This window comes from Saccopteryx leptura, chromosome 4, assembly GCF_036850995.1.
Source record: "Saccopteryx leptura isolate mSacLep1 chromosome 4, mSacLep1_pri_phased_curated, whole genome shotgun sequence".
Lineage (NCBI taxonomy): Eukaryota > Metazoa > Chordata > Mammalia > Chiroptera > Emballonuridae > Saccopteryx > Saccopteryx leptura.
In genome coordinates this window covers 108,158,540-108,175,719 of record NC_089506.1, presented here as the reverse complement: position 1 = coordinate 108,175,719, position 17,180 = coordinate 108,158,540, and the positions used below count along the sequence as shown (strand labels likewise).

At 37.9% G+C, this 17,180-nt stretch overlaps 1 protein-coding gene across 3 annotated transcripts in view; it reads right to left on the bottom strand.

The window, feature by feature from the left end:
* Window positions 1-279: 279 nt before the first annotated feature.
* The window catches only part of MRPS31 (mitochondrial ribosomal protein S31), a 35,054-nt gene continuing 18,153 nt past the window's right edge, over window positions 280-17,180 (bottom strand). The window contains exons 5-6 of one of the 3 annotated variants that reach the window (XM_066380966.1): window positions 16,567-16,710; window positions 280-4,122 (exon numbers count right to left, since the gene is read on the bottom strand). In XM_066380966.1, coding sequence (XP_066237063.1) covers window positions 3,893-4,122; window positions 16,567-16,710 — 374 coding nt within the window. In that variant the 3' untranslated portion in view covers window positions 280-3,892. The remainder of the gene's footprint in view (window positions 4,123-16,566; window positions 16,711-17,180) is intronic. The other 2 variants (XM_066380964.1, XM_066380963.1) reach the window with 2 other exon arrangements.

The window sequence follows — 17,180 nt, the reverse complement described above, 5'->3', positions numbered from 1 at the left end:
GGTTTTCTTCAGACTCTTAATCCTTGGTTAGAATAAAATTTTCCTAATTTAATAGTCAATTTACATACATGTATAAATGCATGAAATTTAAAAGCAACTTTAGGATTAAGAGGGTTTTGTTGTCTTTGCATAATTTAAAGCAAATTATTCAAGCAAATCTTAGAGCAATTTAAAGAATAGTAACAAGGCAAAAACCTAAGAATAATACTCTTTAGAATGAAGTGTGTAAATGGCCAAATAAATGTTGTTCCTAACATCATGGTCTCAACTATGGAGGTCATCTTTTAAAACTATGGCTAAACTCTGCAGATCTTTCAGTTAGCCATTTTCATTCACTCTTTTAAATATTAGGAAATGTTGTTACATACAAAAAAAATCTGTAATATAATCTTTAAAGCAAAATAATAAAAGTCATTTGTAAACCTACCATGCAACTTGGGAGGTAGAATGTACCGTTAAAACTCCCTCTTCAACCCCATAGCCTATCTCCCTGCCTCCCTGAAATATAGCAACCCTATACTTTTCTTTATAATCACATTTATTGTTCTAAGCAATACATTCAAAATTCAGTGTTTGAACTTATATAGAAATGGTATAATACTGCATGCATTGTTTTACAACTTATTTTTCACTCAACATTGTTTCTGAAATTTGTTAATGTGTATATAATTTTAATCATCTTAACTTCTATACAGTGTTCCAATGCATGAATAAATAGCAATTAATTTTATTTAAAATTCTTTCTTGTTTTAAATACAACAGACTTAAAATTAGTTTTGTCCAGTGTGAAGCAGAGAATCCACTTTTCTCCTTAATAACCAATTGTGTTAACATTTTTTATTAACTATTCAGTCTTTTCCTATGGATTCGCAATGCCACCTTTGTCATGCACCAGGTTTTGGTATACTAGCGGGTCTATTTCTGTGTGCTCAGTTCTGTTCTATCCGTCTGTCCAACTTTCCCTGTACAATATCCTGCTGTTTAATTATTATAGCTTCATGTCTTGATTGATAGCTTATGAGGCAAGGCAACTTTTTTTTACCTCACCTTGTCTTCTTTTTCAGGAGTATTTTGGTTCTTCTTATTTTGTTTTTTTTTTTTTTCTTTCTTCTATGATTTTATCAAAATTTGGGAAGTTGCATGAATAACCCCGCTGGCATTTTTAATGAAATTGCATTAAAGCTGTTGATAGATTTGGAAAGAATATATCTTTATGATAGTGAGTCTTCTTATCCATTAACTATTTTTCATTTAAAAAGTATTGACTTTATTGGGGTGACATTGCTTAATAAACTTATGTAGGTTTCAGGTATACAACTCTATAACACATCATCTCTACACTGTGTGTTCACTGCCCAAGTCAAGTCTCCTTCCATCACCATTTATTCTCCTTTACCAAACTTTTCTACCTCCCCCACCTCCTTTATTCATGATTTATGAACTTCTTATTCATCTTACTCAAATATTTCTTATCTACTGTTTCACTAAAGTTTTAAAACATTTCCTTCGTAAAATTCTTACATATCTTTCATTAAGATTTTATTCATTTATATTTTTCATGCTATTATCAATGACATTTTATTAATTATATTCTATCTGCTTTTTGCCAATATATAAAAATGCAACTACAAATGTGCTAAATTCTATTAATTCCTAAAATTTACAGATTTTTGTTTTCTACAAAGGCTAATAAGTTTTCTTTCTTTCTATATTAATTATCTGTTGGTACATAACAAATTACCTCAAATTTAGTAGCTTAAAATAACAGACCTTTATTATCTTCCGGTTTCTGTGTGTCACTTAACTGCGCACCCTGTTCAGGGTCTCACAAGGCTGCAATCAAGGTATCAGCCAGGTTGTGGTCCTTTTTAATTTTAATTTTAATTTATTTTTTTACAGAGACAGAGAGAGAGTCAGAGTGAAGGATAGACAGACAGGAACGAAGAGATGAGAAGCATCAATCATTAGTTTTTCGTTGCGCATTGCGACCTTAGTTGTTCATTGATTGCTTTCTCATATGTACCTTGACCGCGGGCCTTCAGCAGACCAAGTAACCCCTTGCTCGAGCCAGCGACCTTGGGTCCAAGCTGGTGAATTTTTGCTCAAACCAGATGAGCCCACGTTCAAGCTGGAGACCTCGGGGTCTTCCGCATCCTAGTCCGATGCTCTATCCACTGCGGCACTGCCTGGTCAGGCGGTTGTGGTCCTTTTTAGAGCTTATAGTCCTATTCCAAGAATCACATGGCTTTTGGTAGAAATTACTTATTTGAGGCAGTAGAACTGAGGTCCTTGTTTGTTGCTGGCTGTCAGTTACCTGGTGGTTGCTCTCAGATCCTAGTAGCCCCTGCAGTTCCTTGCCATGTGGCCCGTTCACAAGCCTTCTTACACCATGCTAGTCTACTTCTTCAAAGATGGAAGAATACTCACCCAAATCTTATATAACTCAATGTGATCACAAGACTGACTAAATAATTTCATTACTGTTGCCCAGAACATAACCCAATCAAAGGAGCAACTACAACCAACCTTGGCTATACTCTATTTGCTAGAAGCAAGTCTCAGGTTCAGCTCACACTCAAAGAGAAGATGTGATACACTGGAGATTACCATAGAGTGAATTTTTAATCCCAATAGCCCAACAGCTTCTTTATTTCTTTTTCTTGCTATACTGCACAGGCTAGACCAGGGGTCCCCAAACTACGGCCCACGGGCCACATGTGGCCCCCTGAGGCCATTTATCTGGCCCCCGCCGCACTTCTGGAAGGGCACCTCTTTCATTGGTGGTCAGTGAGAGGAGCATAGTTCCCATTGAAATATTGGTCAGTTTGTTGATTTAAATTTACTTGTTCTTTATTTTAAATATTGTATTTGTTCCCGTTTTGTTTTTTTACTTTAAAATAAGATATGTGCAGTGTGCATAGGGATTTGTTCATAGTTTTTTTTATAGTCCGGCCCTCCAACGGTCTGAGGGACAGTGAACTGGCCCCCTATGTAAAAAGTTTGGGGACCCCTGGGCTGGACGCATAATGTAGAAAATAAATTGTCTTACTTTAAAGAAAATGGTCTAATGATTTACCATAAAGTGAGAGGAAGGGAGACATGTAAGTTTTTTTTATAAATGTCACTTATTAGGTTAAGGAAGGTCTACTTCAAGTTTTCTAGTGTTTTGGTTTTTTTTAAGATTTTATTTATTGGCCCTGGCCAGTAGGTTCAGTGGATAGAGCACTGGCCAGACATGTAGATGTCCTGAGTTCGATCCCTGGTCAGGGTACACATGAGAAGTGACCATCTACTTCTCTTCCCCATCTCATAGCCAGTGGCTTGATTGGTTCGAGTGTTGGCCCCATGTGCTGAGGATAGCTCAGTTGATTCAAGCATTGACCCCAGACAGGGGTTGTCAGGTGGATTCTGGTTCGATTCCCAGTCAGGGCACACAGGAGAAGAGACCATTTGCTTCTCTCCCCCTAACCTCTTCCCCTTTTCTCCCTCTTCCCCTCCAGTAGCCAGTGGCTCGATTGGTTTGAGGGTTGGCCTGGGTGTTATGGATAAACTTTTGGTCCAAGCGTGGGCCTGAGCACTAAAAATAGCTCAGCTGATTCGAGTATCAGTCCCAGACGAGGCTGCTGGGTGGATCCCAGTCAGGGTGCATGCAGGAGTCTGTCACACTGTCTCCCTTCCTCCCACTTAAAAAAAATTACTAGTTAAACCTATGAATGCTGATAATTCTTTTCATGCAAGAATATTTTTCAGTTGCCACTATATATTTTTAAACAATTTGACCATTCAAATCAGATGTAATAATTAATATAATATAGGTAAACTTCTAGTAAAATTATTTTATTTGGTTATAATATCAATCTCCAACAGCTTGATATAAAAATTTCCATGGTCTTCAATTGAACTGTATGCCACTTTCTTTTAGAATGTCCTTTTTCTGATTAAAATAATTTTTAAACCACTCAATGTGTTCCACTTTCTGTTTAACACTCAGATACGGGTTTTTGGAAAGGCCACAGGTCACCAGCTCCATGAAGTGGCGAATTGGTCCTTGTTGTGGAAAATCTTCCAGGTGTTTATCCAGAAATATATGTTCATGAAATTCTGAACCATCATCATCAAAACCTAAAAAAATGAGAGAAAATATATTACATTACATTTCTGAATGTAAAACCTACATTCAAATAATTCATAGGTCATAGAGGAAATCTCAAAGAAAATTAAAAAAAACCCCACAGGATTGAATGAAAATGTAAACACAACAAATCAAAATTTGTGGGACACAGCTAAAACAGCACTGAGCAGGAACTATATTACAATATATAGTTGTAATAAACTAATGGCATGCATAAGGAGAGAAGTCTCAAATAAATCATCTAAGTTCCCACCTCGAGCACCTAGTAAAGTCTAAAAGTTAATGTTTATGTAATGTAGTATTACAATTAAAGGCATAAACTTTGAAATCAGACCTAGGTTTGCTTACCAATTTAATAACTGGGCAAAATAATTAACTTCTCTGAGCACCAGTTTCCTCAGGCATAAAATAAAGATTAAAACAGCATTCTTCTTCATGGTTTTTTGTAAATATGAAATAGACACAAAGCTTATACAACTCTTAGCATACTGTAAATATTCAAAGTGAAGCAGCCATTACTGCTAATAAATACTATATTTTAATGTATAAAACCACCACTAAGGAAATAAAGCTGTACTTAAAAAATATTTAAATAAAACAAGATGGAATCCTAAAATATGTTCTAGCAGCCCACAGGAAGCCAAGATAAGACAGAGAAATGAGAATTTGAGAAAATGAACAGAAAACAAATAAAATTGGAGACTTACATCTGAAAAACTCAATAGTTACTTTAAATTTAAATGAGCTAAATATACTAATCAAAGGACAGAGATTGGCAAAGTGGATATATGATATCAACAAGAAACTCACTTCAACAGGAAGGTTGAAAGTAAAAGGATGGTGAAAGATACCATATTTATCCATGTATAAGACACTCCCATGTATAAGATGCACCGTAATTTTGGGGCCCAAAATTTGAAAGAAAAAAAAATACATAAAGTTTTTGAACTCAAGTTTTATTCATCATAAAATTTATACAACTCCTCATCACTGTCAAAACTCTGATCCATTAGCTTGTCCTCATCTGTGTCTGATGATGAATCATTGTCAACAATGAGCCAAAAACAAGTGCAAAAAAATGGGAAACACAAGTAAAAAAATCTACAACCACTGTATAAGATGCACCCAGTTTTAAGACCCCCAATTTTTTTTTAAAAAGGTGCATCTTATACATGGAAATATACAGTGTATCTTGCTAGCATTACTTGAAAAAGAAAAAAGAAAAATGAAAAAAGAAAGCATGAGTGGCTATATGAATATTAGATAGACTTCAGAGCAAAGAAAATTACTAGAGCAAAAGAGAAATATTACTTAAAGGGTAAATCCACCAAGAAGAGATAGCATCTGAATTATTTATGTACCAAACAACAGAGTTTCTAAATATATGGAAAAAAAAAAGAATGGAAATAAAAAAATAGAAAAACTCACAATTATAGGTAGGTATTTCACTGTAAGCAATTTAGAAAACCATGAGGTAGGAAATTAGCAAAGATATAGAACTGAACAACCGCCAGGATCAAATTGATGTCTACAGACGTTCTACCAAACTATGGCAGTACAGAAATTCTTTTCAAGAGTCTAGGGAACACTCACCTAGCTAAACCATATCCAGAATCACAAAATAAACTTCAACACAGTTAACATAATTGAAATAATACATAGTAAGTACTCTGATCATAATGGAATCAAACTAAAAGTAACAGAAAAGAACAGAAAAATCTTCTACCAGTTGGGAATTAATACACATAAATAATTCATGAGTCAAAGAGGAAATTTCAAAGGAAATTTTAAAAAAATCACAGAATTGAATAAAAATGAAATCACAATGAATCAAAATTTGTGGGACACAGCTACAACAGTGCCGAGCAGGAACTATATAGCACTAAATTAATGCATAATAGGAAAAGTCTCAAATTAATCATCTAAACTCCCACCTCGAGCACCTAGTAAAAAAACAGCAAGATCATCCTGAAGTGAGCTAAAGGGAGAAAATAATTAAAAAAAACTATGAGGACGGGGCACAAGATGGCAATGGAGTAGGTGGACATACAAACTTCCAGCTCCCAGAACCAAAGTGGATTACAACTTAATTTTAAGAACAATCATCTGGAAAAAAATCTGGACTAAACTAAGAGGACTCTTAACCAAGGATCACCGAAGAAGCCACACTGAAACTGGTAGGAAAAGCAGAAACGCAGAGAGGGCAGCCCAGCTTCCGGGAGCGAGCGGCAGCCTGGTGGGACTCGAGTGGCGGGAGCAATACCAGCAAAGGGAAGCAGGTCACCAGTCAAACAGAAGTTCTCCTGCTGCAGTCAGAGCAAAGAATCGCTTAGAAGTAGGGAGCCATCAGGGATACAGTATTGAGTGCTAAGGTCTGAGCTGCAGCGCCACCCCCACACTGCTGAGTGGTCTCCGAAGGCGGGCGGCGGAGGGACACGAAAGTGTGGTCCTGTGGGTTGGGGCGAAAGCCGGGGCTGGCTGTCACTGCGGCCTCTGCGCGAGTGCAGTTCTGCCTGTGGGGGCAGAAGCCAGGGCGGCTGTGACATAGGCCCTACACCCTACACAAGGGCAGTCCTGCCCTGAAGGGGTGGAGGCCAGGGGCAGCCACGGTGGTGGAAGGGGCGCACGAAAGCAGTCCGGCATGCTGTTCTGCCCACAGGGGCAAGGTGAAAGCCAGGGAACAGCTGAGACTTGAGGCTGGACGCAGGAGTGCAGTCCCGCCTGTGGGGGTGGGGGGTGGAGGCAGGGGGCCGGCCAGGGCTTGCAGCCCAAATGCATAAACACGGTCCCATCTGTGGGGGCTGGGCAAAGGCCGGGGGCCAGCCAGGGCTTGCAGCCCAGGCACACAAGTGCAGTCCCACCCTCGGGTGTGGTGTGGAGGCTGAGCTGGCCAAGGCTTGCAGCCCAGGCACACAAACACAGTCCCGCCCACAGAGGCAAGGTGGAAGCCACAGCAACTGCCTCAGTGGGTCGATACCGGCAACGCCCATGCTCAAATGTCCAAGGCAGCTGAAGAGGGGGTGGTGGACCTTCAGACAGACTACACCTAGGGAACACAGAGGCCATATCTATCAGACTCCTGTGGCCACACCATTCTTATACACAGACAAAATGGGAAGGCAGAGAAATGCAACCCATATGAACCAACAAGAGAAATCCCTAGAAAAATAACTGAATGAAATGAAAATAAACAAATTACTGGATGCAGAGTTTAAAATAATGATTGTTAAGATGCTCAAAGATCTTAGAGCAACAATGGATGGACACAATGAGCACCTAAATAAAGAGATAGCAAGTATAAAAAAGGACATTGAAATAATAAAAAAGAATCAGTCAGAAATGACAAATACAATATCAGAAATGAAGACCACACTGGAAGAAATTAAAAGCAGGATGGATGAAAGCCTGACCTGTGGTGGCGCAGTGGATAAAGCGTCGACCTGGAAATGCTGAGGTTGCCGGTTCAAAACCCTGGGCTTGCCTGGTCAAGGCACATATGGGAGTTGATGCTTCCAGCTCCTCCCCCCCCTTCAAAAAAAAAAAAAAAAGCAGGATGGATGAAACTGAGGATTGAATCAGCGAGTTAGAGGACAAGATAAACTAAAGCACAGAAGCAGAGCAGCAAAAAGAAAAGAGGCTGAAAAAGTCTGAGGAAACGCTAAGAGAGCTCTGTGACAACATGAAGAGAAATAACATCCGCATCATAGGGGTTCCTGAAGGAGAAGAGAAAAAACAAGAAAGAGAGAATCTGATTGATGAAGGAAAAAAAATCATACAAGTTCAAGAAGCACAGAGAGTTCCATTAAGGATGAACCCAAAAAGGACAATACCAAGACACATCTTAATTAGAATGCAAAAATTAAGAGATAAAGAAAGAATACTAAAAGCTATAAGAGAAAAGCAGTGTATTACCTACAGAGGAGCCCCCATAAGGATGACATCTGACTTTTCAACAGAAACACTTGAGGCCAGAAGGGAATGGCAAGAAATATTCAAAGTGATGCAGAACAAGAGCCTACAACCAAGACATTTCTATCCAGCAGGGTATCACTTAAACTTGAAGGAGAAATAAAAAACTTCCCAGTCAAAAAAAAAAAACAACTCTAGGAATTCATTACAACCAAACCAATGCTACAAAGTAATGTTAAGGGGCCTGCTGTACACAGAACAAAGGGGGAAAAGATCTAGTAAAAGAGGAATGTAGATTTAAAGAATAAAATGGCAATAAACAACTACATATCAATAATAACCTTAAATGTAAATGGATTAAATGCTCCAACCAAATGACATAGGGTAGCTGTGTGGATAAGAAAATAGGACCCGTACATATGCTGTTTACAAGAGACACACTTCAAAACAAAAGATACACACACACACTGAAAGTAAAGGGATGGAAAAAAGTATTTCATGTAAATGAAAAGGATAAAAAAGCTGGGATAGCAATACTTATATCAAAATAGACTTTAAAACGAAGGCTATAGTAAGGGATAAAGAAGGTCACTACATAATGATAAAGGGAGCAATCCAACAGGAAGATATAACCATTATAAAAATCTACGCACTTAACATAGGAGCACCTAAATAAATAAAGCAGACTTTGATGGACATAAAGTGCGAGATCAACAGCAATACTATAATATATAGTAGGGCATTTTAATACCCCACTAACATCACTGAACAGATCCTCAAGAAAGAAATTAACAAAGAAACAGCAGACTTAAAGGACACACTAGATCAACTATATTTAATAGATATCTTCAGAACCTTTCACCCCAAAGCAGCAGAATACACATTCCTTTTAAGTGCTCATGGTACATTCTCTAGGATAGACCACATGCTATGACACAAAACGAGTCTCAACAAATTTAAGAAGATTGAAATCATATCAAGCATCTTCTTGGAACACAATGGCATGAAAACAGAAATCAACTACAATAGAAAAACTGAAAATCACTCAAACACTTGGAAACTAAATAACATGTTATTAAATAATGAATGGGTTAACAATGAGATCAAGGAAGAAATAAAAAATTTCCTTGAAACAAATAAAAATGAACATACAACAACTCAAAATTTATAGGACACAGCAAAAGCAGTCCAGAGAGGGAAGTTTATAGCACTACAGGCATGCCTTAGGAAGCTAGAAAAAGCTCAAATAAATAATTTAACCTTGCACACAAAAGAACTAGAAAAAGAACATCAAGTAAAACCCAGAGGAAGTAGAAGGAAGGAAATAATAAAGATCAGAGCCGAAATAAATGACATAGAGGCTAAAAAAAACAATACAGAGGATCAGTGAAACCAAGACCCATGTCCCGGCTTCCACTTGTACCTCCAGGTGACAACACCATGCATTCCCAAAGATTAGCAGTTTACTTTTTGGAGATATCAAAATGAAAAAAGAAATGTCACTGAATTGATCCCAGAGGAACTAAGTGAAGGTCTGTATGCTGAATGGTGAGAGAACCTCCTATGTCCTTCCGCCCAGAATTCTCAGCGCACAGCCAGAGCCTGCTGCAGCCTCGCCTCAGGTCAGGTGGTTGAAAGACTTCTCACTATTAGAAATACAGAGTTGTGATGGTCTCCAGATTGGTTCCTTCCACAGTCCTCTGAAATGAAGGCCAGGGGCTAACAAGTCCCACCCACACACACATATCCAATAAACAGCGTTTTATGTCTTATTCTAAAGTAAAAATAAACATCCTAAGGACAGCAGACATTTTGGGAAAGCCTCTAATATAAGTGAGAAATACCTTGGCAGAAACTGACATGACCTACCCAAATTCCATTTTATCTTTTTTTCATAGTAGAAGAACTAAAAACTTGTGCACATCTATTCAGCAACATTACTTTTCCAGCCCCTTTTGGATTAGGCATGGCTACATAATTAAATTTTCAGCAATGAAATATGAACAGAAATGACATGTGACAGTTCAGGCTAGAGCCTTTAAGGTAGTGGAATTGCTTATACTGCACCCTTTCCCCCTTCTTGTGAGCCTGAGCACAATGCTCCTGTAAATATCTTTAATCACACATGAGAACAATACCCTAAGGGAGGGAAAATAAATAAAATGGAAGAAACCTGGAACCTTGGATAACACCGTGGTGCATGGCTGCTTACTGACCTGGAACTTGAACTATTAGATCAAATTTCTATCCTGTTGAGCCATTCCATACATGGTATCTCAATGAAATAGCAGCTACACCTCATCAAACTCTGAAACAAACAAAAACCCTTTGAGGAAACTAAAAGCATGTGGATAGGAATAAAACAAAAATCTAATATGAAGAATAATAGCAATTTTTTAAAAAAGGGAGTTTAGATATATGATAGCAAAAAACAAAAACCCCAAAAGAAAGGTTGTAAACTGAAGTTAAGGAATGTTCCCAGAGCATAGAACAAAAAGAGAAATAGAAAAGAGAGAGACTGGGAGGCTTGAATCATCAAATAACAAAAGAAAAAATTTAAAATATCTACAATTGAAAAATAAAGTTCCTAGGTTAAAGAATCCCATGGTGTCGGGAAACATGATTTTAAACAAACAGAATCCCTTACCAAGGATTGTTCTGAAGCTTATGAAATTATAGTTATACTGATATAAACAATGACTATAGATCTAACGGGAACTGTGAGACATCTACATTGAGAGGGTGAGGAGAAGACACACACTCCAGGTAATATCTAAAATGGATAACAGAATTAAGCTCTTAATTTAGAAAAGCAAAGAATAAAACAGCCAAAAGATTGAAAGAGGTTGGCTCTGAGAATAGGAAAGTTATTACTTTATACAGTGTGTCCGTAAAGTCATGGTGCACCTTTGACCAGTCACAGGAAAGCAACAAAAGATGACAGAAATGTGAAATCTGCACCAAATAAAAGGAAAACTCCCAGTTTCATACCTATTCAGTGCAGCTTGATGTGGGCTCACGCACAGATTTTTTAGGGCTCCTTAGGTAGCTATCCCATGTAGCCTCTACAGACTCGTCACTGACTGATGGCCTACCAGAACAGGGTTTCTCCACCAAACTGCCGATTTCCTTCAACTGCTTATCCCACCCAGTAATGTTATTCCTATGTGGTGATGCTTCGTTATTAACGCGCTGATATTCACGTTGCACTTTGGTCATGGATTCAAATTTAGCAAGCCACAGAACACACTGAACTTTCTTCTGTACCGTCCACATCTCGACTGGCATGGCCATGGGCTGCTCCGCTGTATACACGGTGTTACATCATCATCTGCGCATGCGTACATGCTGCCACATCATCCTACAGAAACTGGGAGGGTTTTCCTTTTATTTGGTGCAGATTTCACATCTTCTTTTGTTACTTTCCTGTGACTGGTTAAAAGTGCACCATGACTTTACGATCATACCGTATTATAAATTTTATATTAAACTATAAAATTACTATCACTTAAAAAATTAAATTTAAAAAGGAAGAAAAGAGACAGACTGGGAAACAATATTTCCAACTATGTAACAGATAAAGGATAAAAGTCCTTAATGTTTCAAGTTCCTACATCTTATAGAACAATCCAAAAGAAAAAGCCAAAGGATGTGAGAGGTAAATCACAGAACAAATATAAAATAGCCAATAAACATACAGAAGGATGCACAATTTGGTTAGTAAATGGGAAATGCAAATAAAAACACCAACGATATCACTTTTTGCCCTGGACATCTATCTGAAAGAGTAATAAACAATCAGCACTATGTAGAGTGTAAAGAAATAGGATTTTCAAATAGTTGGTTGGAGGGTCAATGGGTTCTTTCTAGAATAGAATGTGTCAATATTTATTGCAATTTAAAATCTACCTATTATTTGACCCTTCTAGGAATTAAAGGTACTCAAACATGTACCAAAGGACAAATATAAAAGGATTCAGAACTACAGCTCCATCTATCAACAGGAAAATGATAATAAATTTAGTGTATTCTTATAATGGCATACTATAGAACTATTAAATAAATGTGAAATAGTTCTACTTTATAGAACTATTAAAATGAATAAAGTTGATCTCCGTGTACTGACAGGAAATGTTTCCAAGACACACTGCTAAGTAAAAAAAAATGCTGCAGAACAATATATGCATAGGACTGTCCCATGTAGGTCAAAACAAAACAACAGGGAAGCATGCAACTGCCAGTTAAAGTGGACCAACAGGACACACACCAAACTACTGACAATGCTTGTTTCAGGAAAAGGAAAGAAGTAAGGTAAAGTATACTCCCTATTCTTTTATATTATTTGACTTTTTCACAAGTAAACTTTAATATCTTTATGAAATTTAAAATATCTTTTTAATAAACAAAGAAACATAGTAGAGAGAAAATGAGAGAGAATGGAACTTAAATACAGGAAAAAAATTCCATATGGTATACAATCAACTAAGGTGACAGGTTAATTCTTTGTCTAACTAACTTAATTCGGCTTTACATATTACCACATGCATAAAATATTACTGAATACAGCTAAAAATAAGTTGTAACAAATAAAGTGTAAATCTAGTTAATAGCAATAACCAATTGTTTTTTTGTTTGTTTGTTTGTTTTTAGTGAGAGGAGGGGAGGCAGAGACAGACTCTTGCATGGGCCCTGATCAGAATCTACCAGGCAATCCTACTAGAGGGTGATGCTCAGCCCATCAGGAGCATTGCTCCTTTGCAACAGAAGCCATTTTTTAGCGCCTGAGGCAGAGGCCATGGAGCCATCCTCAGTGCCCCAGGCCAACTTGCTCCAATCAAGCCATAGCTGCAGGAGATGAGGAGGAGAGAGAAAGGAAGAGAGGAGAGGGGGAGGGGTGGAGAAGCAGATAGGTGCTTCTCCTGTGTGCCCTGACAGGGAATTGAACCCTGGACTTCCACACACCAGGCTGACACTCTACCACTGAGCCAACTGGCCAGGGCCAATTATTTTTGACAAGGCACAGAAGCAAATTCAGTCATTTTCACTATAAACTGTTTCCACTGCTACTTATTGTATGTTCTAATGCCAGTCTTTCCAAGTACTCAATAGGTCCTAAGTTGTATTGAGGGGAGTGACCAAAGTGAGAACCTTTCCACAGTTCCATTCATATCTTTCCTTCAGATAACAACTGTCTTAGGAGTTAGAAATGAGAGCCCTCCCTTTCCAACTCTGAAGCATCAATAACACTATATGTACAGTATATATAGATACTTCTCACATTTATCTCCACAACCTGACCAAAAAACAGACCCTTTTTTAGAAATTAAGCTCTGGCTGGGTAGCCTAGCTGGTTAGAGCATCTTCCCAAAAAATCAAGGTTGTAGGTTTAAATCCTGGTCAGGGCACATACAAACAAGAATTAAACAATAAATGCATAAATCAACACTTCGATGTTTCTCAAAAATAAATAAATAAATAAAAATAAAGTTTTTTAAAAATGAAGAAAAAAACTAAACATTCTCCGCCTGACCTGTGGTGGCGCAGTGGGTAATAGCATCAACCTGAAACGCTGAGGTCGCTGGTTTGAAACCCCAGACTTCCCTAGTCAAGGCACAAATGGGAGTTGATGCTTTCTGCTTCTCCCTCCTTCTCTGTCTCCTCTCTTTAAAATGAATAAAAAAAAAAAAAATAAACAAACAAACAAAAAACCGAAACATTCTCCATTCTCCAAAACCAGGTGAAAGTTATGATAAATTCCTTTGGAGTTTGGGCACTCAAGACCTTAATGAATTTAAGCATTTTACTGTTGATCACAATATACCACCAATTCATGCTTTCCTATTATCTTTTTTGGTGGTTTCTAGAAAATACACAATATCCTTGCTAATATTTAATAATTTTTAAATGTTATGATAGAGCCTGGCCTGTGGAGGCACAGTGGATAAAGCATCAATCTGGAATGCTGAGGTCACTGGTTCGAAACCCTGGGCTTGCCTGGTTAAGGCACATATGGGAGTTGATGCTTCCTGCTCCTTCTCTCTCTCTCTCTCTCTCTCTCTTACACACACTCTCTCTCTCCTCTCTAAAATGAATAAATAAAATCTTTTAAAAAATGTTATAGTAGAGAACAGAAAATAGTTACAGCAGCAAATCCACTCACAATATTGTTGCTGTAGAAACCAGGATGATGGTGATGATGCTTTACTTGTATAATCCCACCTGTTTCTAAGAAGAATCCCATAAAAATCAGTTCTATTATTATTCCCATCATTTTATAGATGAGGGAGGCAAGGCTTAGAGAGATTAAGTTTATAACTCATTCAGGAACTTGAACTCCTCTAACCACTACACTTCACTATCTCTCCTAAATACAGTCACACATTATTTTACCTCAGTGCTGGATTTTAAAATCATGTGTTTAAACATGAAGACTTAGAACACCCAAGTTTCATTAAATAATGAAATCGTTCCTTAATATCACACATTGTTTTTTGCTAGTTTTTTGCTCCATTTAAAATACTATGACTGGCCCTGGCCGGTTGGCTCAGTGGTAGAGCGTCAGCCTGGCGTGCAGAAGTCCCAGGTTCAATTCCCGGCCAGGGCACACAGGAGAGGCGCCCATCTGCTTCTCCACCCCTCCCCCTCTCCTTCCTCTCTGTCTCTCTCTTTCCCTCCCGCAGCTAAGGCTCCATTGGAGCAAAGATGGCCCAGGCGCTGAGGATGGCTCTGTGGCCTCTGCCTCAGGCGCTAGAGTGGCTCTGGTCGCAGCAGAGCTACGCCCCGGAGGGGCAGAGCATCGCCCCTGGTGGGCGTGCCGGGTGGATCCCGGTCGGGTGCATGTGGGAGTCTGTCTGACTGTCTCTCCCCGTTTCCAGCTTCAGAGAAAAAGAAAAAAAAAAATACTATGATTATACAGCAGGGAAAAGGAGCTAATATTTATTCGTATGTATTACAGGCCAAGAACTGTGCTGAGCAACTCAATTAATTTCTCTTACTTAACTCCTATATTCTCCCAATAAGGTATCTTTAATTTTACAGATGAGAAAAATAAGGTTCAAAAGGTTAAATAACTTCCTCAAAGGCAAATGGCTAATAATTGACAGAGCTTGGATTTGTACTCAGGTTTGCACAACTGAGAAGTCCTCATTTATTTTTATTTTCTTCTTTACTCTGATACCTTACAGAATATAGAAACCATAAAACTTTAAGAAATATAATTGTTGTGTAATGAAATACAGTATGCTATGTTACCACATATATTATAAAATATACAAAATATAAGAATTTGCTGCCTGACCAGGTGGTGGCGCAGTGGATAGAGCATCGGACTGGGATGCGGAGGACCCAGGTTCGAGACCCCAAGGTTGCCAGCTTGAGCACGGGCTCATTGGTTTGAGAAAGGCTCACCAGCCTGGACCCAAGGTCACTGGCTTGAGCAAGGGGTTACTCGGTCTGCTGAAGCCCCATGGTCAAGGCACATATGAGAAAGCAATCAATGAACAACTAAAGCGCCACAATGAAAAACTGATGATTGATGCTTCTCATCTCTTTATGTTTCTGTCTGTCCCTATCTCTGACTCTCGCACTCTGTCTCTAAAAAAAAAAAAAAAAAAAAAAAAAAGAATTTGCTAAAGGATTTGTCAGTCTCTATATTTATATCTTATATTTATCTTTGAAAAAATAAGTATTTCTGATATTCAAGATTCCATTCTACTTATTAATCCAAATAAGTGAAAGGTTATAAAAAATTAAAATATTACAGTAAGAGCATAAAACTACAAATATGGATTACATTTTCCCAATAATTAATGAGATGTTTGCAACTTCTAATCTTAACATAAAAGCAAGTGAATCTCTTTTAATTGAAAATACAACTGTAGAATTCACTGAAACCAATGACAACATGGTTGCAATAAAAAATAAGTAGCACAGTAACGATGCCTTCCTTTTGATTGTAGAAGAGGTGACATCTCCAGAAAAATTTCCAGGAAAGTAGATAGTTATTTTATTACCACTTCAAAGCACCTATGCACAGCCAAAGAGTTCCAAAGAATTTCAAAGCCTCTTAACATTTTCGCTTTGAGTGGCTTTGAGTACAAAAACCTTGTATCTCATCAATGCAATGGTTTTATAAATAAAAGATACCAGCATAAGACTTTAAGAGTTGTAATAGTCTCCAGAATTGAAGTACAATCTCCTGCCAGTATTTAGTGTATCAGAAGATTTGCCAGGCAATCTTCTGCATAGTAACTATTGATAGAAAACCGTCAGCACTGACGGCTCTCAACACTTTTTAGGCACAGAAATTCATGGCACATTTTTGACATATAATTTTACTACTTTATTTTTCTTACCAAACATTAAGAATTAACTGAAATTCTAACATTCTTTTCAAAAATACTGTCATTTCTTTGAAGACATTATGAAGATAATATCTACACAAAGTCTGAAATTCATGTAAACATCTAGACTCTATAACTGAACATCTGCCAGATTTACTCTCAATCTCTGGAGTTGAGACTTACCTGCTTCATTGTTAATCGGGAACTCCCACAGCTTCCCCTCTTTCGTCCACTGGATCATCTCTTCAAAACCATTTTGAAAGGGCTGTTCACTGACGGCAGCTAACTGCTTAGCAAATTCCACATCCCAAAGTGAAGGTGCTGTTTCTGTATAATAAAAATATTTGACACAAGCACAAGTCAATGTCAGTATCTTTCTTTTAAAAAATGTTATAGTCAACTGGGTTGGTACAACATGGTCGTAACTTAAAGCTCATAATTAAACTCAAAGGTCACTCTCTGAGAGCTAAACTGAAACAGAAATGATATATAAAGACTACAACTACAGTATTTGCAAGCCTTAACTTTTACCACAGTGCTATATAATGAATCAACCCCTAAAGTCTCACTGCCCCCTTCCACTGGAAAAAAGAAATGTGCATTAAAAAAAAATATTTTTATAAAGGTGAATATTTTTTATATATACAATGTGTAATTATGATCATTTTTTTGTATTTTTCCAAAGTTAGAAGCGGGGAGGCAGTCAGACTGTCGCATGCACCTGACCAGTATCCACCTGGCATGCCCAACAGGGGGCAATGCTCTGCCCAAATAGGGCATTGCTCAGTTGCAGCTGG